General features: G+C 45.1%; 1 protein-coding gene across 5 annotated transcripts in view; it reads right to left on the bottom strand.

The window, feature by feature from the left end:
* The window catches only part of Ppp2r1b (protein phosphatase 2 scaffold subunit Abeta), a 36,901-nt gene that overhangs the window by 10,058 nt on the left and 2,702 nt on the right, over positions 1–24,141 (bottom strand). For 4 of the 5 annotated variants that reach the window (XM_021172916.2, XM_021172919.2, XM_021172920.2 and 1 more), the window contains exons 4-14: positions 21,579–21,811; positions 20,882–21,029; positions 16,781–16,936; positions 16,438–16,552; positions 15,987–16,057; positions 15,556–15,690; positions 13,229–13,402; positions 9,791–9,851; positions 5,266–5,420; positions 4,596–4,738; positions 3,932–4,023 (exon numbers count right to left, since the gene is read on the bottom strand). In XM_021172916.2, the coding sequence (XP_021028575.1) occupies positions 3,932–4,023; positions 4,596–4,738; positions 5,266–5,420; positions 9,791–9,851; positions 13,229–13,402; positions 15,556–15,690; positions 15,987–16,057; positions 16,438–16,552; positions 16,781–16,936; positions 20,882–21,029; positions 21,579–21,811 (1,483 nt within the window). Of the gene's footprint in view, positions 1–1,604; positions 3,391–3,931; positions 4,024–4,595; positions 4,739–5,265; positions 5,421–9,790; positions 9,852–13,228; positions 13,403–15,555; positions 15,691–15,986; positions 16,058–16,437; positions 16,553–16,780; positions 16,937–20,881; positions 21,030–21,578; positions 21,812–24,141 lie in introns of those variants that run through there. The other variant, XM_021172918.1, reaches the window with a different exon arrangement.

The raw sequence follows: 24,141 nt of genomic DNA, 5'->3' as shown, positions 1-24,141 counted from the left end.
AGAACCTAGCTCCTTTCAGACCTGATCACAGCAGGTAAGGACAACCACTCCCAAGAAAGAAATGGCTTGGCTTTTCTTCCCAGTTGAGTACTTTATCCCCCTCAAAAGATTTCCATGTCAACTGAACCTGACGTAATTTCCTGGACATGGCAGGCCCGTGGAGGCAGATGAGGGGCAGTAAAGGCTATTCTAGACACCGAGGACTGAAGATGTGTGAGGAAAGAGAAAAGACAAGCAGGGAAATGGGTAGAACGGGGAGGAGAGCAGTGAGCCAAAAGGCCAGCAACCACTTCATCTGTTCACAAAGAACATGGAGGCCTGGGGAGCGGGGGGTTGGGGGCGGGGGGGGGGGAGACTTTCTCTGCAGCTGACTTTCCAGAGAAAGGAAAACCAGCATGCAGGAATGGAAGCAGAGGCCCTGACCTATCATCCCCAGTAGGTCCCCAAGGACTCCTGTGATGGACACAAGGGACACGGAGGTTAATACAACAACTCTGGACAGCTCAGTGGTGTCAAGAAGAAACCCTGCTATTCCTGGGTGTTATGCAAGCATTCTGGATCCTTAGACGAGACCTGTCATGCTGTCTCTTGAATAAGGAGCAAACATACTCCTCCCATCCCCCACCTCAAGGCCCACATCACTATAGTCAAGCTTGGTGTTGCTGTGAATTGAAGGTTGCTTCATTCCAAATCCCACATTAATCTGTTTATCCCCAGGGAACAACATCCATCTTCAGGCTCCTGATCATTGGCAGTACAATAGACGCATAGGATCTAATATTTGGCTCCTGATGGGCACACCCCAAACAATATGTTGAAGAGAATCACTAAAATGAACACCACTGTTAATGGCTCACTTTTAATTGGCACAGGATGTGTTTGTTTGTCTTGGCTTTTTCCTTTCCTAACAAGTTGAACAATGGTATAAGCTGCTTAGATGTAAAACAGGAGCAATATTATGTTCAAGGCAACCAGGCAGTTCCAAAAGAAAAATTCCTCAAGCCGGAGGTAGTGGCATGCCTTACATCCCAGCACTTGGGAGGCAGAGGCAGGACCAGCCTGGTCTACATAGCGAGTTCCAGGACAGCCAGGGCTACCTTACATAGATTCTTGTCTCAAAAAGAAAAAAAAAATCCTGGAGCTGGGGACTGGTCGAGGCTAGAGGCTCTAAGAGCAAAGAAGTGGCTAACTGTATTAATGAAAGAGTGAGACAGTCTGGTGACTTTGTTCCCATTAGAGGACACCCTTTAGAAATCACTCAATGAACTCGGTTTTATGAAGCACCAACAATATACCCCAGACACTGGCCCAGTCAATGGTACAAAACAAGACAGAAGAGACCAAGCCTGCATCACAGAGCTCTTGAAGGCATCAAATATAAAAGCTACTATGTAGAGAAAACGGCCGAAGTGAAGCCGAAGAGCAATTGCTATACAGGTTAACTCAAGGGAGTTCACTGCAGCCACCAGAAAGAACAGTGACACCTCTGATGGCCTCTCAAAACAGATCCTGCATGCTATGTGACCCTTATTTGAGAAGGCAAGGATCCACCGTCTCTCCCTTCAGTAGTTGCTGGCAGAAAGCTAAATGCACAAGGCTGGGGGTAGGGGGACAGAGACACTTTAGAGGTTTATTCCTGAGTGAGTATATCATGTGGCATTTCCAACCAAAGGAGAAGCAGCTGTCCCAATACACATTTCCACAATCAAGACAATTCTTTCTCTCAAATATAAAACTAATCATTAAAGAGGAATACAGCCTGCAGGTGACGAAAAAGAAACTGTGAAATTAAAATGTTTACAGCAGACTAATTTAAGGCACTAAAATGCTTAGGAAAATAGTCAAACTTTGGCCCTAGAACACAAAAATGAAAACTTACTAAGAAGTAACCAGCAGTTTAAAATGCAGGTATACAGTCTCTGATAGAAATGGTCTGTTCTGTTTTTCTAAGGTATGATAAACTTAAAAGCATTTACACAATTTGGTTTTATGTAACTTATGTTTAATGTACAAAGATTTGTAGGTATCTTTGGGCCTTCACAAAACAGAACAGGGCTTGTTATATCTAAAAGGATTTGTAAGTAAAATCAACAATTCAGAAACCAAAATGGAAACATCAAACTACATGGTATGATGCATTGAGTAAAACAGGCCGCAGTAAAACCTCATTAACTTGAGTCCACTCGAGACAAGGAGTCAGATAAAAATATTTAAATTACCCACAGGGATATTCAGGAAAGGTGTGATGTGTGCGCTGCTCCTGGAAGGACTGGGTTATGACAGAGCAGGGACACTGGTCACAGGCACACCCACTAAGAAGGGGGTACTTCCTAAAATTAGTGTCCAGCAGCCTTCCATAGACACAATTAATCTGCTTCAGCAAACCCTTCAGCTTGAGCTGTCACCTTACATTTCTGGACATATTAATGAAATTTTACTGCAAAAGTAGAAAAAAGTTCTAGCATCACCCACAGCACAAGAAAACACTGGGCAACGGAACTTCAGTTTGGTGCTGCACGGCGTCGCAACAGCACAATGCTCACTAACGCTGCTGGGAGCAGAACCTGAGACCAGTGGTTCCTACACTTACTTGAAACACAACACTTCACAATGAAACAGTAGAACCACAACTTAGTAGGAGGCACTAAAGTTTCTTCTGAGTTTTTGAAGGCAGTCACAGTGCTGAGCCGTTGAAATTGTTTTCTTTCAACATCACACATTAGCAGCAAGATACACCCACTTCCAGCTCCTGCATGACATGATTACAGTCAAACTGAGCAAATGAAAACCAGAACAGCCATTCATTAGCCTTCCACATCTCCTTCATGTGAGATGCTGATGCAGACCATCGATACCAGGAGCATGTGGCTTTCGCTACAGTCAAATCTCAATATTAGCTCCAAGCAGATATAAATAAGTTATTCTAAACCATTTACTCAACATTGGAAAGATGGAGCGCCACACAGAGATGTGTAAACAATAAGGGATTCACTCCACTCCGTGTCGGGGTCCAAATCCATCCAGGGTCTGTCTGGAATCATAAGTGGCTGGGGCCTGATTCAAAAGGGAGGAGGCAGGAGCCTCAATGGTGCTGGAGAGAAACCCTGGGAGACACTCAAGAGATGACTGTATGAGGAGCATCAGCAACTGGGCAGAAGAAGAGCGTTACAGTTATCCCAACAGAGAGAAGTCAAATCAGTCTGAGGTCATGTTTAGAAAGAATCAAGTCACTGAAATCTGATTTCTTCTATGTTGTTGCCATTTGCTTGGATGAGATCTTGAAGGTTTCCATTTTTCTCCACCCAGGGTAAGAACACATTGACTAGAGATCTGTGATAAGAATTTAGTAAAGGCTTTTCCCTCCTGTTCATCTTTATGCCAAGGCAAGAACTGGAAAAATTCCAAACAAAATCATGTTAGTGGTACAGAAAGTTCATGAGTGATCGCTTCAACATTTAGCATGTAACAATGGCAAAGCATGAGTCTGAGGACCTACTGTGGGCCTGCAACCTGCTGCTTTAGTCAGTGAGGCTGACTGGAAATTAAAGACTTACTCGAGTGCAAACTAAACTGTTCTTGCCAGAAACAATCAGCACCCTACACAGGAACTGAGAACATGGCCTCCTCACTCAGCGGAAAACAGTGGGCCAAGACTTTTCTTTATTTTAGATAGGGTCTCACAATGTAGCCCAGGCTCCTCTACTCTGACATCCTCCTGCCTCAGTCTCCCAAGTGCTGGGATTACAAGTGTGTGCTGCCAAGCCCAGCAGGGGCCAAGAAATTCCTAACCTAACCCAACAGGCCCAGCGTGACAGACACTTGCCACCCCATCTCCCATCATGCTCAGCACACTGCCCCCTCCCCTCCCACACACACACTATAAAAGAAAGCACCCCAGTAACCAGAGCCTAGCACAAAACACAATGCATACCACTTATAGCTTCCTGTGCAAAATATTTGACATCCATGTCTTCGTCCTGACCTAATTTCTGCAGCACCGGCTTCACTTCCCCCTGCAAGGCGCTGAAATTCAAAAGTCACTGTGAAAAGGATGGCTGGGCAGGCAGAGTGCAAAGTGATACAGTCTGCATCAAACTTAGGGTTTCATCAATGGCAAGTTTTATATTTAAAATGAAATTACTTCTAAATACAAACATGACAAGCATATCAAATAATTTCTAAAGAAGTTATTGGTGGGGCTGGTGAGATGGCTCAGTGGGTAAGAGCACCCGACTGCTCTTCCGAAGGTCCAGAGTTCAAATCCCAGCAACCACATGGTGGCTCACAACCATCCGTAACGAGATCTGGCTCCCTCTTCTGGAGTGTCTGAAGACAGCTACAGTGTACTTACATATAATAAATAAATAAATCTTAAAAAAAAAAAAAGAAGTTATTGGTGAAATTCGATTTTGGGCAGTAATCTTTACACACCTAGAGCTTAAGTATAGAAGTCAAACTGGACAGTCTCAAGACTGGATTATTTTCTCTGAATAAGCCCAGAGTCTAGATAAAGAAAGGAATTCTGGACTTATTTTAGAGGCTACTCCTCACCATGAAGTTATACTTTCAAATCAACAGCAACACTGAAGTCTTACTTGGTGTCTAGAATCGGTCCAATTTTCTGCAGTGATTTGGCCACATTGAAGCGGACATTTGCTACCTGGTCTCCTGCCATTTTCAACACGATGGGCAACATTTGCTTAGTGGTTATTTCCTTACCACAGGCTTCAGACAGTGCCTAGAAAAATAAATAAGATAGTACATTTCAAACTTTCTTAAGACGCCCCAAATCTAGAGAAACAGACTAATATTTAAAGGGAAGGTAACTGACCAACAGAAAACCGTTTCCTACTTGAGCAGCTAAGGAACATGAAGTGGCTCAAAAGATGGAAGACCTCTGCCAAAACATACAGCAAGTTGCAACTTTTAGAATAATGAAATGTTTAAATACTGTTTCATCTCACTGTTGGTGTGACTGTGGGGAGGGGTGATGCTTAGAGACAGTCCAGTCTGCCTGTTCTCACCACCAGCCGAGCTCCGGGCAGTTGTAAACCACCTGTGACAGGAGCTACTCCTGTCCACTGAGCCATCTCTCCAGCTCCAAAACTTTAAATCAATGTTTTCTCTATTCAAATTGAACAGTATAAGAAATGTACCTCTAACATAAGATAGCTCACACAGAAACTTAGAACGTGAATAGCCAAAAAAACAAAAACAAAATAAAACCAAACGCCCGAGCTGAGCAGTAACACACGTAATACTTACATTAATGCAGAAGAGAGTGGTCATTCTGTGTAAGTAGTTAGGGTCATTTGCCATTACCAACACTTTAGGGACAATGGTATTCTGAGCCCACTCTGTGCCGAACTTCTGGACTAACTTCATGAGGTTGTTGGTGGCTGCCTCCCGAATGGCATAGACTGCAGGAGAGTCCAAGAGAATGCTTGCTTTACACAGCATCCACTTCATCCACAGCACACACACCCAAAGCTACTGTAGCTTAAATGATAATCACACTGAGGCACACCTATTGCAGTTCTAAAGTGACCATGTCAACCAAGGAAAAGGATGTGAGGGACTTGTTCTATGCATCATCAATTAGTAAACCCAGCTGCCCACTAGGTAGTATGTGCTACAGAAGGAGACAGCAGATGCCTTCCCTCAAAGACCAAATACTCCTATCAGAGAATGAAAACTAGGCGCTAAGAGTGTCACATGGCAGAGGACCAATCGTCACATAGAGCACTGGACAGAGAAGGCTGAGTGGAAAGAAGGGACTCTAGGAGAGAGGTGCATGGCCTTCGGCGACTGGGAGGATGTGTGGGACCTAAAGAGGGACAGGAGCTTGGGGTACAGCTGCAGCAAGAAGAGTGAGGGCCAAGGGAATGAGCCAAACCCATGAGACTTGAGGGACAGCCCTGACCACAGAGCATTTCTAACACAAACAGGTTTCAAAAGCATCAAAAGAGATTTTAGCAAGATTATTCAAGTGGCATCAGAAAGCAGCTGAGAAAAATATTGAAGAAATCCTACACAGGTCACCATTGTCACCTACACAGCTGCAAATCACAGCTGTTCCCCACTGAAAATGCTTGTGTTAATTAAGACAAGCTGATACATGTGCCTGCACCAGCACATAATAATCCCATTTAAAATAATTTATCAACGACATCATAAAACTAAACAATGAAGTCTGAGTTCATCATAAAACTAAACAATGAAGTCTGAGTTATTATATCCCCAAAATTAGTCATTCTGTGCAGCCCTGAACACAGAAAGGCCTGGTGCCCCTTCACTTCAGACTCAGTAAGACTCAAACCTCGGACTTAGATAACAAAGCAAGGTGAATGATCGGGTTACTGGTCCCTCCTTCTCCTCTCACCTGGCAAACACAAACCCCCCAAGCCAAGGCCCCAACCCTTGGCAATCCTGCAAGCTTCCAGAGAGATGAGAGCCAACTTTCCCCAACTCAATCCTGCTCTAAAGACTAAGAACGGGCAACAAAGAGACAGGAGACAAGGAGCTCTACTCGCACAGCCCATGCTCAGACTTCAGTGGGCAGAGAAACACACACCAGGATGCCGAGAAGTGCCTTACGCGCGCGCGCGCGCACACACACACACACACACACACACACACACACACACGGGCTCTTTTTCATCTCGTACTTAATTTGTGCTCCAGACCTCTCCTCCATTCTTCCTTTAAAGTAGAGCTAATGAAGCTGGAAAGACGGCTCAATGGTTAAGAGCACTGGCTGCTCTTCTACGGGTCCTGGGTTCAATTCCTAGTAACCACACAGTTGCTCACAACCATCTATAATGGAATCTGATGCCCTCTTCTGTCCTGTAGACATATATAAGAAGACAGAACACTCGCATGCATGCATGCATGCACACACGCGCGCACGCACACACACACACACACACACACACACACACACACACACGTAAAGGGGAGCTAACGGCAGCACCTGTGTTTTGCTCCTAGCTACTGGTTTTTAATGATTAGTCTTACTACAAGGCCATGTGGCAGGGTTCCAGTGCCACAGTACCCAGAGACCTCAACTGCACTCAACTCTACTTGGCCAGAGGCCTACTATGGCTCTGGCACCTCTCAATTCTGTTTTCAGAGGAATGCAAGTCTTTCCCGAGTTCTCACTCCTTGTTTTGTCTGTGTGTCTGTCTTTCCCTTCAAGGTTAGGCTGATCTGAAAGGTTTCTTTACATATCTAATTCTATCAGTTCTCACTAACTTTGACTGGATACGTATCTTTATCCTATAAAAGATAAATTTATGAGGTACCCACCACTTAACTTTCCCTCACTGAGCCCTGCTTTCTTTTTTGTTTGTTTGTTTTGTTTTGTTTTGTTTTGTTTTTCAAGACAGGGTTTCTCTGTGTAGCCCTGGCTGTCCTGGAACTCACTCTGTAGACCAGGCTGGCCTCGAACTCAGAGATCAGCCTGTCTCTGCCTCCCAAATGCTGAGATTAAAGGCATGTGCCACCACTGCCTGGCCCCCCTGCCTTCTTGTCACACTGCCCACGGACAGAAACCCAACCTTCATACCCTCCCCCCAGCTTCTCCAGACTGCTCAAGCTTGCTTGTCTTACAGCAGAGAAGCTCCATGCCAGGGAGGGATGAAGGGATAGTTCCCAAGAAACCTGCTCACCGCTCACTGTGTACCATCTACAGTGCAAAGCGTCACTCTCTTCAAATGATAAAAATCTTAACTACAAAAGCTGGGAGGAAGCCCATGGCGAAGGCCCGCTCTCAGCTGCCAGCCACCCAGTGCATCAGGGATCCTGCAGTCCATGAACTCCACCTTGCTAACTCCCAAGCTGGAAGGAACTCAGGAGGCGGGATGCTTAAGTCACACAGAGCCACCACCTACACAGAACAGCTGTCATTTCTCAACTTGTGAAAGACTGGAACCTTAACAGTCCTTCCTAATTTGAAGGACAGAAAAAGGCCTGTCTTAATCCTTAATTGTTTTCAAAGGAAGTAACAGAAAGGTCTCTGGGAACACCACTGACAAGGATACTTACACCCAAAGTAAACTTGGTTAAATAAGAAAATAATCTTGGACGGGGAGATGCCTTAGTGGTTAAGAAAATACATACTGCTCTTGCAGAAGACGGGATTTCAGCCCTCAGTACCTAAGCCAGGGGCTCACAACAACAATTCCTACTTCCAAGCAGGACACCCAAGCACAAGCACAGACTCACATACAGACACACTCCTTACACACACAGACACACTCCTTACACACACAGACACATACTTACACACACAGACACATACTTACACACACAGACACACTACTTACACACACAGACACACTACTTACACATACAGACACACTACTTACACATACAGACACACTACTTACACACACAGACACACTACTTACACACACAGACACATACTTACACATACAGACACACTACTTACACACACAGACACANCACACACAGACACACTACTTACACATACAGACACACTACTTACACATACAGACACACTACTTACACATACAGACACATACTTACACATACAGACACACTACTTACACATACAGACACACTACTTACACATACAGACACACTACTTACACATACTTACAGATGCTTTCCTATGATTTACCATGTTTCTTTTTTAAAATAAATGATCATTAAAAACTTAACTCTTGAGAAAAAAGGAATAAAGAAGTCTACACTGTCGTTTAAAGTACAGATGTATCCATACATGCCCTAACACACTGACATACACAGCTTCATAACCTCCCTTTACACTCTTACACATGATGCAAATGTGCTTTTAACAAAACCACCTACAAGTGTAAACAGACACAGATATTCTTATTCTTTTCCTACTACCTAGTCACAAGTACCCAAAGATAAATGTAAGCAATTTATAGAGTCTACACAGCACACTGGGACAACAGGCTGCTTATCACACCCACCAAAACACGGACCCAGAACCCACGGGACATAGCGCATGAGAATTGAAGGCCCTCCCTGAGACTGAAGCTGCTAAGGCTAGGACCTGGCACAGAGGGCCCCTCTGTCATCAGCTGCCAGGGAGACAGACATATGTACACACACTGCCCTGAGGCATCACCAGAAAGGCACCTGCTCATTCCTGTCCAATCTCAACTGGCCTGAGCTCACATCCGCCAGCACAGCAGCAGCAGGTAAAGAAGAAACAATAAGCTTTCCTTTCATAAGCCCGAAACCCTGGCTCTGTCCCAGGGTGCAGCACACATCCCCACTGCTACTGGGCCTTTGCACCTCATCTCAGAAAGCCCAAAGAGCCAATCCTTTCCACCTAGGTCTGTCCAGTCTGTCAGCCTGCTCTTTAGTTACTGAAGACGCCAATGGCAGCAGGTCAGCTGCAAACCCTGGCGCTGGAGGAAATGTCCAGCTAAGAGTCTGAAGCTCAAAGGCAGCAGGAAGTAGAAAAGGACAGACTTACTCAGCACAGAAAACACATTTAAAACAGAAAATAATGCAAGTACAAATGTCAGCCTGTAGTCAGCTTGCATCTGCTTTAGTCCCAGCACTCAGGAGACAGGCAGAGCTGCACAATGAGATCCTGTCCAAATTAAGTGCGTGAAATGTTTATGTAGTAAGGGGAAGCCACTGGAGCTGCACCATCCTTTCTTCCGCCTTACGTTGTCAAGGCAAAGGAGTAGCCCACAGGGTTCCTCTGTAAACAGTATGTGTGAACACCACAAACATGTAGAAGCCTGGACTCGACACAGTCTCTGTGCTTAACTTGTCTACTCACCATGATCCACAAGCCAGGCCATACACAAAGAATTGAGTTTTTCATCAAAGAACTCCACACCCTATGGATATAGAAGATTCCATTAGTAAAAATTTCCAAAGTTAGGACAAGATGTTCTATTTACACTGCACAGTAATCACCTAAGAGCTAAAGGCACACCTGCACACAAGCTGAACCACAAAAGCCATAAAAACAGTAGCATGGAATTACAAACCATAACACTATCATAGAAAACAAAACCAAGGGAGTGAGCGCCAAGGGCCACCTTAGGGAAGATGGGACTGAGCCAGGCCGGCATAGCACAGGAGGAAGTCTGCAGAACAAATCCAGACATCATGGGAAAGCCAGTTACCCAGAAAAATAGCTGCTGAGGGGCTTGGGGGTCCTCCTCTCTCCTTTCTAGTTAACAAGTCCTTGAGCACGAGGCAGGGTACTCCAAGTGACACCAACAGAGGACAGTGTTTCTAGGGCATGGCAGAAGGCAGGAGAGAAAAGAGGAGGCACCAGTGTGCAGGGCAAAAGGCAGAAGTAAGAGTTGGAGCCTGGCTCCCCAGCCTGCTGGTCAGTCCACACGGGCTGGGAACAAACCCTGAGACCTCTGGCTGCAGGGCACACACACCACATAGATAAGCCCAGGATACACTTTCCGGGTGCCTTCCTTCTGAGGCCATTATGCGTTTTTTTGTTGTTGTTGGGGTTTTTTTTAGTTTTTTTTTTTGTTGTTGTTGTTGTTTTTTTGAGACAGGGTTTCTCTGTGTAGCCCTGGTTGTCCTGGAACTCACTCTGTAGACCAGGCTGGCCTCGAACTCAGAAATTCGCCTGCCTCTGCCTCCAAAGTGCTGGGATTAAAGGCGTGAGCCACCACGCCTGGCTTCATTATGCGTATTCTTCTGGGTCAAGTCTGAGACCTTCCTGACCAATGACCAGAGTTCTGTGCTTTACCCAGGACCACTTCACTTCACCCTGCCTGACCAATCCTGGCAGGCACTTCGCCCTCAGATTCCTATTGTATTCCGGGCTGAGGAGTTCCTGTCATCTCCTCAGACAGTCTGTGGTTTAACTGTATTCACTCATCAGGCCTACGAGCCGGACTGGGGAGTCCTGAGAACATTTTATAAATTGACTAAAAGTTTACACAAAAAGAAAAACTAAGACTACATCTATTGAGGCAAGAGAGATGGCTCAGCCATCAAGGACATTTGAGGCTCTTACACAAGGCCTGGGTTTGGTTCCCAGCACCTACATATCTGTAACTCCAGTTCTAGAGAATTATTCTGGCCTCCACAGGTACCAGACATGTATATGCTTCACATACCTATACAAGAAAAACATTCTCTCTCTCTCTCTCTCTCTCTCTCTCTCTCTCTCTCTCTCTCTCTCTCTCTCTCACACACACACACACACACACACACAAAGTAGATCAATTGAAGACCTGGAAATGAATCCACACACCTATGGTCACTTGATCTTTGACAAGGGATAAAGCCACCCAGTGGAAAAAAGACAGCATTTTCAACAAATGGTGCTGGCACAACTGGCGGTTATCATGTAGAAGAATGAGAATTCTTATCTCCTTGTACAAAGCTCAAGTCTAAGTAGATCAAAGATCTCCACATAAAACCAGAGACACTGAAATTAATAGAGGATAAAGTGGGGAAAGGTCTCGAAGATATGGGCACAGGGGAAAAATTCCTAAACAGAACAGCAATGGCTTGTGCTGTAAGATCAAGAATTGACAAATGGGACCTCATAAAATTGCAAAGCTTCTGTAAGACAAAAGACACTGTCAATAAGACAAAAAGGCCACCAACAGATTGGGAAAGGATTTTTACCAATCCTAAATCTGATAAGGGACTAATAGCCAATATATACGACGAGCTCAAGAAGATGGACTCCAGAAATTCAAACAACCCCATTAAAAAATGGGGTACAGAGCTAAACAAAGAATTCTCAACTGAGGAATACCGAATGGCTGAGAAGCACCTCAAAAAATGTTGAACATTCTTAATCATCAGGGAAATGCAAATCAAAACAACCTTGAGATCCCACCTCACACCAGTCAGAATAGCTAAGATCAAAAATTCAGGTGACAGTAGATGCTGGCAAGGATGTGGAGAAAGAGGAACACTCCTCCATTGCTGGTGGGATTGCAAGCTTGTACAACCACTCTGGAAGTCAGTCTGGAGGTTCCTCAGAAAATTGGACATAATACTACTGGAAAATACACACACACACACGCACACACAAGTAAATCTTAAAAAGTAAATCTCAAGAAAGATAGTGTCCATGACTGACAGATGCCACCCCAGCCAGTGTCCATGACTGAGGGATGTTGCCCCTGCCAGGAAGGTGTAAACCAGCCAAGACGCCGTCTGTCTTCTTTGCACACTATTCTGTATACTGCTGGCAGCCCTGGAGATTTCCCAGAAATGGTAAATACCATCCACCTCCTTCCACACAGCTGCTTCCCAGCCTAGCAAACCCATCATTAGCCACCACTGCTTTCTACTCCAGACAGTGGCACAGAAGATGACTAAGGAACAGAAAATGACCCCTCCACTTGGACTGGATGGTGGAGAAGCATGGTGATGTCACTTGACATGTGGATAAGTTGGGATCTTTGCCCTTCATTTGAGAAACAGTGAATTCTGATTTGATAAAGTGCAATGCTATGGCCATCTACAAGGCATATGCTCAATAGCCACCCAAATTAGTAATATGGTGCAGTGGTCAAGAAAACATGAGCACAGTGCTGTGACCTCAAAGGTGTGGAAATGGGCCTTTGGGCGGGGTGGGGCTTTGGGGTGGGGGCAAAGTACAGAAATGTCAGCAGCAAACTGATACGTGAGCACTGAGAATCACTCAGGTCCCCTTCGTCCACCTAGCAGAAAATGCCAAGTGTCTAACTAATAACAAGCACTACAAAGCCGCTGGAAACCACACCACACAGTTAGCTACCACAGGGGCATGGCTATCAAGCTTGCCGCCGTCTTTACCTACTGAGAAAAAGGGAAAGGTGTGGCAGTAGACATTTTAATTAGTCATATCTACCAGAACTAAACTAATAATGAACCCAGAGAATAGCAGACAGTGTAATACCTTTATCCAGAACAGCACATTATAAGCCCTGTATAGTGGATCTTCAACTTTTCATCAGGATGCAGAAAAAAATGCTCCTAAATTCATTTTGCTTAGGACAGAGTCAAACAAAAAGCCAAACCGACTTATCCTGAAACTGTATTTTCCCTTCCATACACGAGTCCTTAAATTATATAGGTTTTAAATAATACAACATTGCTATCACAGAAGCACATTCCACACCTTCATCAGGAGGAGGCAGCAAGGTGACTGTGTTTCTGCACCACCCTCCTGTTAGGCCATAATAGACCACTGAAAACCAAAACCACCCTCAAACCATGGCAAAGCCCAGGTACTCACCAGCTGGCCAGCCAGCAGCGGCATGTACTCAATGATAGCCAGGCGGACCCTCCACTTGGCATCTTCAGCCAGTTCCACTATGGCCGGAAGGAGAGACTGAGAGAGCTGACGGATTCCAATCACTTCATTCACACAATCCAAATTGGAGATGATATTTAAACGAACTTCTGGACACTATAAACACACAAGCCCCAGAGACTACACGTGAGAATTAACTCTTTTGCCCAGTAGTCTCCTGGCATGAGAAAATAAAAAGTGCTAAGTAGAATTTCAAATTAAAAAGTACTAATCTGGGTGGTGGCGCACACCACACCTTTAAACCCAGCACTTGGGCAGTAGAGGCAGGCTGATCTCTGAGTTTGAGACCAGCCTGGTCTACAGCGTGAGTTCCAGAACAGCCAGGGATACACAAATATACCCCCATCTTGAAAAAAAAAACAAAAACAAACAAACCAAGAAAGAAAGAAAGAAAGAAAGAAAGAAAGAAAGAAAGAGAGAGAGAGAGAGGGAGAGAGGGAGGGAGGGAGGGAGGGAGGGATAGAGAGAGAGAGAGAGAGAGAAAGAGAGAGAGAGAGAGATGAGGGGAGGGGAGGGGAGTGGAGGAAAAAGAAAAAGAAAAGGAAAGAAATGGCTCAGGCTTTAAAAGGTGGGGGTAAACTGCGGTGTGGCTGGGTAAGAAAGGCATTCGTCCATCCTGCACAGAGCCCTGGACTCAACCACCAGAACTACAGAAAAGCTACTGCAGAAGGAAATCCTTAACGCTAAGTACACAGATACAATGTCACTGACCTTAGCCACACGTCAGTAAAAAGCCTGTACCATCCATCCACAGGAGATTGTACACTAAGTTAAAAAATCAATTAACAAATTGGCAGGCAAGATGGCTCAGCAGAAAGAGGGGCTTCCCTCACAAACCTAGCAACCAGGATTCGATCCCCAGAACATGAGTTATCCCCAGAACATCCAACATACAGTGGATGGAGAGAACGGACTCCACAGAGACAGCCTCTGAACTCTGTATGTGTACACTCGCTCACATAATAATAAAGATTTCAGACTTTTAATTAATAAGTAAGCACAAAGTCTATGAGATGGTAAAGGGCCCAGTCCCTGGGATTCAGCTCTGCCACTGCAGGGAGACCGCAGACATCTTACTCCCTGGGCTCTCCTTCCTCTACACCGGGAGGAACCAAGCCCAAAGCCTGCTGCAGCAGTTACAGTTAATGACATATCCAAAGCTCACAGACCATGCCTGGCACTACCTGTTACATTTTTATCCGTATGTATGTATTGTCTGTGTAACGTGCACATGTGCCCATGTGTGTGTGTGTGCCCACAAAGGCCAGCAAGGGACCAGACCCTCTGGAGATGGAGTTGAGGGCCATTCAACATGGCCACCAGAACTGGCGCTCTAGTCCTCTACAAGCGACAGGCCTCTTAACTGCTGAGCCAAATCTCCAACCACTAAATGTTAGTATCTGAAGCTACACTTTAAACTTAAATAAAAAGACACAGTTTAAGCAAAGATATATGAGCTATAAATATAAGGCATCAGTGACTATAATATAAAACATTTAATAGGTATTTCTTGGATGGTTTTAAGACTTATTTCATGACTGTTTTGCACGACCATGTTTATGCACTACGTGTGTGCCGGGTGCCTGCGGGTGACCACAAGAGGCATCAGATCCCTGAACCAGAGCCACTGACAGTGGGGAGCTACTATGTGGGTTCTGGGAACCAAACCAAGAATGAGCCAGTGCTGTTAGCTACGTGGTTCCCTCCCTCCCTCTCCAGCTCCTCTTTTTTGGTTGTTTGGTTGATTCTGGTTTTAGAGACAGGGTTTCTCTGGGTACCCCTGGCTGTCCTGGAATTTGACCTATGGACCAGGCTGGCCTTGAACTCAGAGATCCCCCTGCCTCTGCCTTCAGAGTGCTGGGATTAAAGGCATGCTCCACCACACCCAGTTGGTTTGTTTTTAATTAGTCCTTGTGCCCATTTTTGGGGAACCCTGTAGCCCTGCACCTAAACAGAAGGACTGTCAAATATCTAGACTATGATTTTCCCCATCTTTACACTTTGGGTCCTATTTTAGTAAAATCACCAAACCAAAGCTTTACAGTCCCCTTAGTCCCAGCACTTGGGAGGCAGAGAGAGGCAGATGGATCTCTAAGTGCAAGGCCAGCCTGGTCTACAAAGCGGCAAGTTCCAGGACAGCCAGGGCTACACAAAGAAATCCTGTCTCAGAAAACCCAAAAGAAAAAAAAAGAAACAATATCTTATCAAATCAATTATATCAAAGCAAAAGGATTCATAGCCAGACTCACCTCATCCTTTAACTGAGCTAAAAACAGAGGCAGAAGATGTTCAATGGTATTCTCTTTGCCCAACACTGTAGATAATCCCATAATTACAGAAGCTAGCGCTGACTTGACATGTTGGTTGGTATCAGACACTAATTCCTAAAAGAGAGTAAAAATTAAAGACAACAAAAGCCTCTATACCACCTCCCAAGGAGGCCACAGCAGCACCAGCCAGCAGCACAGCAGCACAGCAGTACCAGCCAGCAGCACAGCTGACCTGGCCATCTATAGTAACAGCTATGCGCCCACAAGCTCTACAAGTGTAACGTGCACAAATCAACTCCAAACATTTTCACTAATGTTATTATGTATTTGATTCATTTATGCCTCTTCCTTCTTTAGATGCTAAGAGCTTCATAGGTAGGGTAAACAAAATAAAATGGAGTCACATTCACCTTTATATAGGGCAGGATTTGATTCATAATTACAGTCTCTCTACCTTCAGCGGGCAGGTTCTCACAAAGCTCTGAAACACAAACAGAAAGGGCAATGCTGTCAAAGAGCCAAAGACAATTACCCAGCTCCTCCCAACAGTCCAAGTTAAGTCAGTCTGAGCAAATAAAGTGTGGAGGGGCAGTAAGCCTGGTCCTCACAGCACAGCCTGGAGGATGGGACAGTCTGACGGTGCCACCTCCATGCTGGTAACATCCGTCTGCAGCATCTTATAAATCAAAACCATGCCTAACTTCCTAACACGACAAATGCATCAGCGTGGGTGGAAATGCTGCTGCTGTGTGGACTCATCTCTCCCTGGTTTATATTTTCAGTCCTAGTTTAGCAAAACACCAAACCAAACTATAGCGAGCTGACACCACCAAAGTCAAAGGACCCCACGTCCAGTCTCACCTCTTACTTTGTGGGCAGCGGCTGCTCGGACTTCAGCTTCGCAGTCTCGGAGAAGGCTCTGGAAGGCGGGGATGAGGTCACTGAGCGCAATCTTAGGGCCCACCGCTTTCTGGAGCTAGAAAACAATTCATACAGGTTTAATGTAGACTAGCATAATAGTAAAAACAGAAAATGGTACAATCATCAAAAGCATGCTGTAACCAAAATGGAAAGATTAAGCAGGCTCTCTCACTTTTTTTAAATTCACAACCACTCAATAGAATTTGTAAGCTGTGTCTGATAGAAACTCTGTGGGGTAAGTGCGTCTGAGGTTTTTAATACTTGAAATGGCAGTGCGTTTTACCTCTGAAAATTTGTCTGCCACCATATATCGAACCCGCCAGGATTTATCTTCTGCTGCTTGTCGAAGTGTAGGCATTACCAAGGCTTCCAGGTCCTCCTGAGACAGTAACTGGGCAATGCTGACACAGGCTTCCACAGCTAGCAGCCGCACAGAGTCCTAAAGAGAAAATCATCCCATTTGTCAGTTTGCTGAAAGGGCACACTGAGTGCAATGTGAGACTGCTGCAACAGGTACTACTTCAGAAAGCAGGGGAGAAAGCGCTGGAGTCATTCATGAGGAGGGAGCCTCAACTGACAAGATGCCTCCACAACATCAGGCTATTCACAAGCCTCCAGGGACCTTCTTAATTAATGACTTATTGGGAAAGGGCAAGCCCATTGTGGACGGCGGTGCTAAACCTGGGCAGGTCAGGTCGTCCTGAGTTCTAGAAGAAAGCAGGATAAGTAAGCCATGTGGGACGCAAGCCCACAGGGACGGAAGCAAGCACCTCTCCAAGGCCTCTGCACCAGCTCCTGCCCTGTTCCCAGGCTCCTGCCCTGTTTCCAGGCTCCTGCCCTGTCTGAGCTCTTGTTCCGGCTTCCTTCAATGATAAACCATAAGGCGGAAGTGGAAGCCAAATCACTCCTTCCTCCCCAGCTTGCTTCTGGTCGTGGCTGTCTCATTGCAGGAGCAGCCACCCTAACTAAGACAGCTGCCTGCCACACCCGCTGGTGTGGCTTTATGTCTTCAAATGGCTGCATAAGCTCTTGCTTTGCCCAGACTGGCATGTGAAAACCACAAATGGCATTTCGTTTAAATTATCTTGACTACAGCACCAACTTAAGTAAGATTTAAAAAAGATGTTCTAAATGTTATTTATTGCATGTAAATAATGTGTGTGGGGTCAGGACATGACAACATCCTGGAGTCAGGTTTCTCCTTCCACCTTTCCGTGGGTTCTGTGCATTGAAATGAAGCAAACACTTTACTCACATCTCATATAAAGACTAATTATTTTTTAAAAAGGCTATATTCAAAGCCTTATTATAATAAGGAGTTGAATTATCCTTGCATAAGTACATAATAACACATTTGAAGAATTTAAAGGACAAGGGAGATCATCTTGAAACCTCTTGCCAGCTCATCACTGACCACAGCTGCATGAGATGGGGCAGTAAGGTACAACACAGAACGAGGGACAGGGTGACAGCCGAGTAACAAAGTCAGGCTCAAGTGCTGACACTCATACTGAGATAAGGAAGCCTAGTAAGATACAGCAGTGGGGAGTTGGAAAGGCGGGGAGCTAACTTGCTGTCTGTTTATAAAGCTGCCAAATGCCAAGTGGGACACTTGAATGTCTTCTGAGTAAGTGGACACACAAACTTAAAGCTCAGTTAGACATTAGGAGTTCTGACTTCAGACTTAGGAAAATCAGATAAAGAGAAACTTTAGACATGTAATCGGATGAGCATCAAAAACAAAAAAAAACCCTGGGGCAAGAAATCACTGTCTATGTAATACTATGGGCCACACACACAGAACAAAGCGCCCTCACCACTTGCCTGGTTCCTATCAATGTCGCCTACCCTGCCTGCCTTCTCTTTCTATTCTTATCCCTCCTAGAAGTCTGTTTCCACACACAAGGCAGAATGACCTTTCAGAAATGTAAATCACACACCACACCTCTTCTCCAGATTCACTAGAGCCTCACTGAATCTAGAGTAGAAAATCAAAACTGCAGTCTTCGCTGGCTAATGGTCTGCTCCACCCTTCCTTCTCCACTCCTGTCTTCACTGGCTTCTTTCAACCTCCATGTTCCAAGGTTGGTTTTTCTAGCCCATGTCCTCTCTTTACCAACAACACTGTCTCTCGCCTGCCTGTCGCTTCTTCAGAGTTCTGCAGCGCCGAGCAGCCAGTGCTCTCTTATGTTTCATTTATTTGTATAACATTCATGCCTAATTTTTATCATGTTTGCTTTTCTCCATTAAAATATAAGTTCTGGGCTGGAGATGGCTCAGAGGTTAAGAGCACTGACTGCTTTTCCAGAGGTCCTGAGTTCAGTTCCCAGCAACCACATGGTGGCTCACAACCACAATCATGGGATCCAATGCCCTCTTCTGGTATGTCTGAAGACAGCAACAGTGTACTCACATATATAAAATAAATAAATTGTAAAAAAAAAAAAAAGTTAAAAAAATATATATATTCATGTTCCATGAGAGCCGGATCCCTGTATAGCTGTAACACCTCACTTAACACTAGAACTGTGCCTTACATACGTAGGAATTCTATGCAGGTACTTAATAAATGTTTCTGTCCATGAGTAAGCCATGAGCAGGTAGTCAGAGGGAACACAGTGTATTTGTATTTCTTAACAAAGCTCTGAATATTTTCTGAGCACCAAAGCTCACAGCCAGCTCCTACTTAGGACATGGGTGAGTTTCATGCCCATTGGTTCCCATACTCTGGCTGCTTTTGGAGCATGGGAGCTGAGTTTTACAGGAACTATATGACCCTCAAAGCCTAAAGTATTTCCTGGTTGGCCTTCATCAAAAAAAAATCTGCAAACAGGAAGTATAAAAGACAAAAGAAAATGTCAAATTATGTCATGGGAAATGTAACCAGCTAAATTCCAAATAAGGATGCTAAGCCTGCCTAGTCCAACACAAAGAACCCGCCACGCACACGTGGCATCTCCGTGCTCAGCAACATTACTGCCAATGTTCAAATTATAAAACTTAGAAACTTGTGGCTGGAGCCTATGTACACTCAACTAGCTAAACATAGCCTTGCACAAGCTTCAAAAACTAGCTGGGCTTCCATTCCCCTGAGTATCTGTGTCATGGGCTCCTAGAGAACCTAATTCTATAATACACGTAGCCACTGAAAACAGGCTGCAAGCGAGAGATAGTCAGTCATGCCCGTGGTTCCCCCACATCAATGTATTCCAACCATGGATCACGAATATTTGGGAAATATTTTCTAATCTGTACTAAACACATACAAACATTTTCTTGTCACTATTCCTTAGAAAAAATAGTAAAACCATTTACAGGTCATTCACACTATACTTTGGGTTTTTTTGTTGTTTTTTTGTTGTTTTGTTTTTGTTTGGTTTTTCAAGACAGTGTTTCTCTGTGCAGTCCTGGCTATCCTGGAACTCACTCTGTAGACCAGGCTAGCCTCGATCTCAGAAATCTGCCTGTATCTGCCTCCCAAGTGCTGGGATTACAGGTGACTTTGTTTTGTTATTTATCTACTGTGTTTATGTGAGTGTGGGTCATGCATACCACAGCACCTCTGTGGAGGTCAGAGGGCAACTTTCGGGATTTGGTTTTTGCCTTCCACCTTATTGAATCAGAGTCTCCCTTGTTTCTGCTGCTGCTGCCCTGTGCACCCAGGCTAGACGGCCCCTGAGTCTCAGGGAGACTCTCCTACCTCTGTCTCCCACCTTACTGTAGGAAGGCTGGGTTACAGATGAGAACCACTACATCCAATCTTCTAAATGGGCTCTGGGTGTCAGACACAGGTCCTCAGGCATGGGCAGCTATCACCTTTAAAGATTAGCCTTCTCTCCAACCCTCGTTGACATTGATTTAGGCATTGCAAGTTATCTAACGGTGACTTAGAGTAAGTCCACAGGAGGATGTGTACAAGCAGTGGCAAATAGCACACCATTTTACATATGGGAACTGAACTCTAAGAGAAACAGCCCTACCTGATCATAGGACCATCCCCAATCTCTGTACAGAGAAACAACTGTAGTAAGTAATTTAGGAGTTCCTGGGTTTTATCATTTCTACACCAAGGAAACCCAGACCTTTGGATTTAAGATCGCTATTGTGTGTAGTACAACCATACTTTAGTGCAGAAATTAACGAAGTCGGAATTCCAGGCAATGCTTCATCTCCATACATAATACAGGCCACAATTCTGAAAGACACCTGTCCCCAAGGCAGCCCTGGCTTCCTAGTTATGGAACCCAATTCATCTCCAACTCTTCCTCTGAACAGCGACTAACACAAAGAAAAGTGGGGCCTAGCTAAGAAAGAAACCCCAGGTCAGAACTGAGTACTAATGTTGCAAAACGACTCTTCATTAGCGCCAAAGGCCTCCAGTTACCTGTTCATCTGAAGCCAAATTCGTGAACAATGGAACAATTTCAGTTTTCACACTGTCTAATTCCAAAACTTTTGCAAATTCACCCAATTTGGAAGCAGCAGCACGTCGCACCATTGGTGTATCATCCGAGCAGAGAGAACGGAAGTGCCTGCAGCATAAAACAAGGTGCTTCCTGTCAAACATGTGGGTAAGCGCGCCCCAAGTGCAACACAGAGCCTTTAAAGTCTCTCTCTTATAAACATCAGTGACTAGGCTTCTACTCACAGTGGTAAAGAAAGGACTGGAAAAACAGCTTAGTCAGGAAAGGGCCTGCCTTCCACCCACCCCAGGACCTACTTACACAGCTGAGCACAGTGGCCATGCCTATAACCCCAGAGGGGGCAAGTTGGGAGGCAGAGGCAGGCAGATCCCCAAAGTGTGCGGCAGGCCTGGTAGGCTAGTCTATGAAGTGAATTCAAGGCTAATGAAAAACCTTGTCTCAAAGGAAAGATGGAAGGTACCTGAGGACCAACACCAGAGGCTTTCACATGAAATACATACACGCATGCACATGCATGCACATGCACACACACAGCTACATGGAAAAGTGTCATCAACCCCACTAGCCTCACATGAAGCACTGTTGGAAACTGAGCACCGGGTAAACCCTGCTCTGGGAGTCCCCAGTAATCCCAAACACTAGAAACTACTGTCTTACTGTCGAATCTCTGCCTTGACAGCATTTGAAGCTCTGGGATAGCAAACGCTGAACAAGCCACATGCAGACGTGCGCGACGTGAACCAGTCCCCGCTTGCCAGGCGCTTCACCAGAGGCACAAAATGAGCTTCAAGGGCAACAGGAGTGTGCTCCTGCGAGATCTGCCTCAGCGATTCCACAGCCTTGTCTCGAACGACAGTCTCCTCCACCGTAGCCAAACTTTCCAAAGGAGGCTGAGAAGATCAAAAAGGAAAACCAGAGATGACAACTTATTAAATCAGGTTAGACACCGATTGTCACCTTTTATGTGACTGAAGGGAAACAGTACATGTAACCAGAATGTTAACTACATCATACCAAATGGTTACTTTCAGTTCACACAGTGATAACATATGGTGTGGCCAACCTGAAGACACGACTTCTGTAGAAAAGCCAAGATCGAATGTCCCAGATGGCAATTCCCAGATGGTGTCTACAAATGACACTGTGGGAGAGACTTGACACAGAATTACTATTATTTGGAGGGGGCGTTTAAATGATATGCAGCCACACTAAGAAATAAATGTGCTATTTCCTTAGGAACAAGTCTAAAACTATGGCCAAGTGTGGGGGCCACACTGCATGATCATCTCTTGCCAGGCTACAGAGTTCATGCCCTTCTCTGCACCATCCTACCATTCCTGGAGGTGTAAGCAACCCAATTTTCCCAACCAATAAAAAGCTGACTATACCACCATTTTTTCCCCAAATATATTCAGAATCTTTCCATGAGCCAAAGAACAGTCAAAAACAAATGCAGAGATGGGGGTGATCTTGCAGATCCAGAGACATAAAAGACAAAGAGGTTCAAGGTCGAGCTCGTCAGTAACCTGATGTGACACAGCCTGGTGGACAGCAGAAACAGGCTGCTTCTCTGAACCTCTAGCTGCCTTTCTAAACATTTGTATTTCGTCCCAGGTGACTCAGCATAAGCTAAAGCTGTGAGATTAGAACAAAACTCCACAGCAGGCTAACCAGGAAAGAGGATCAGGACTCCAAGAGAAGAAATGTGCCGCTCAATACCATTCAAAAAAAGAGAGAGCTTTGTGCTTTCCTAGAGGGTGGGTCAAACGTCCACTGAAAAGCTTCTTACTAGTCAGTCTTTCATGATCTGTCCCCTGCCTACTGCACCATATTCTAGCACTACCACAGGAGATGGCCAAACTCCAGGAAATGCCTTATGAGTTGTCCCTTCATTTGAATTCTGCCTATTCCCAGTGCCCTTCTCTGAGCCCTGATGACTGCGTCTGCTCACTAGCCCCAGCTTTTCACTCATGCAGCTCTGAACCCGACAAGCTTCACAGCTGCAAGCCATCGATGAATACTGTTGTGCAATAACACCAAGGATCCAGAAGGAATGAACACACAGGATGCTCTAAGGGAGCCTACATTCTAATGGGGGAGACGTCAAATTACAAAAGGGTGATGGGCAAGGGGTGGTTGTGACAGGCAAGGCCTCTCAAGATACAAAATGGAGTTGTCCAACTTACATGGACTCCACTATAGAAAACTCTAAATAGCATCTCTCTGAAGATAACATCTACAGTCAACGTCTGGGCAACAATGACCTGGGCTTATAAGGAAAGACCAACGTGCATGGAATGAAGTTACCAAGAGGAACATGTGTATATATAATGAGTTTTTCATTGCTGTGAATCCAAATAGCTAGCAGAAGAAACAAAGGATTTATTCTGGTTCAGTTTCAAGGGTTCATTTCATGGTTGCCTGGCCCCATGAGCCTCTGCACAACAACGTGACAGTAACAAAGTGTGGCAGAAGAGTTTTTCTGACTTACTGCAAGGAAGCAAACGAGTCCAAGGACAGAAGCCCCACAACAATGCTACTAGCCAGGCACAAGTGCCCATGAATGCACGAATGAAGACTGAACTGGGATGGGTGCAAAGTCGACAATACTAATAGCTTAGACGTGAAGGGGGAAGAGGATTTAAGGAGGCCTTCCCCTGCTGGGCTGTAGTTCGGTGAAGGAACACTCACCTAGCATGCAAAGGCCCAGGCTTCAACTTCTTTGACGTAATTTGACGTCAAAGCTATCTTCTAGGCTGGCCTTGTATAGCTAGGCAGCTAGTGATATGACTCAAAAAGAGGCATGTTTTGAGGGAAAAATGACAACCCGTATCTAAATCTGTTGTGATTTCTACAAGTGTCCACTTACCTCTTCTCCATCTATGTCTGGAGTTCTACAGAACCATCAAGGTAGAGCTAGGAACCATGGGAGCCAGCATTGAATACACAGTGCTTAAACCCCTAAACAAGTGCCCTGCCTTGTCAGCTCCTCAGCTTCTAGTCATCCTTTAAGGTCTAGTTCATCTGCATAGTGTTGCATACCTTTAATCTCAGCACTCTGGAGGCAGAGGCAGAAGGATCTCTATGAGTTCAAAGCTAGCCTGTTCTATATAGAACCAAGGCTACATAACAAGACCTTGTCTCAAAAAATACAAACAAAGCCAGGGCCAAGAAGTGGGAGTGGGTGGGTAGGGGAGCAGGGCAGGGGGAAGAAGCGGGG

This window comes from Mus caroli, chromosome 9 (genome assembly GCF_900094665.2).
Source record: "Mus caroli chromosome 9, CAROLI_EIJ_v1.1, whole genome shotgun sequence".
NCBI classification, from domain to species: domain Eukaryota; kingdom Metazoa; phylum Chordata; class Mammalia; order Rodentia; family Muridae; genus Mus; species Mus caroli.
The sequence above is the reverse complement of the archived record's forward strand: the minus strand, read 5'-3'. Positions and strand labels throughout refer to the sequence as shown.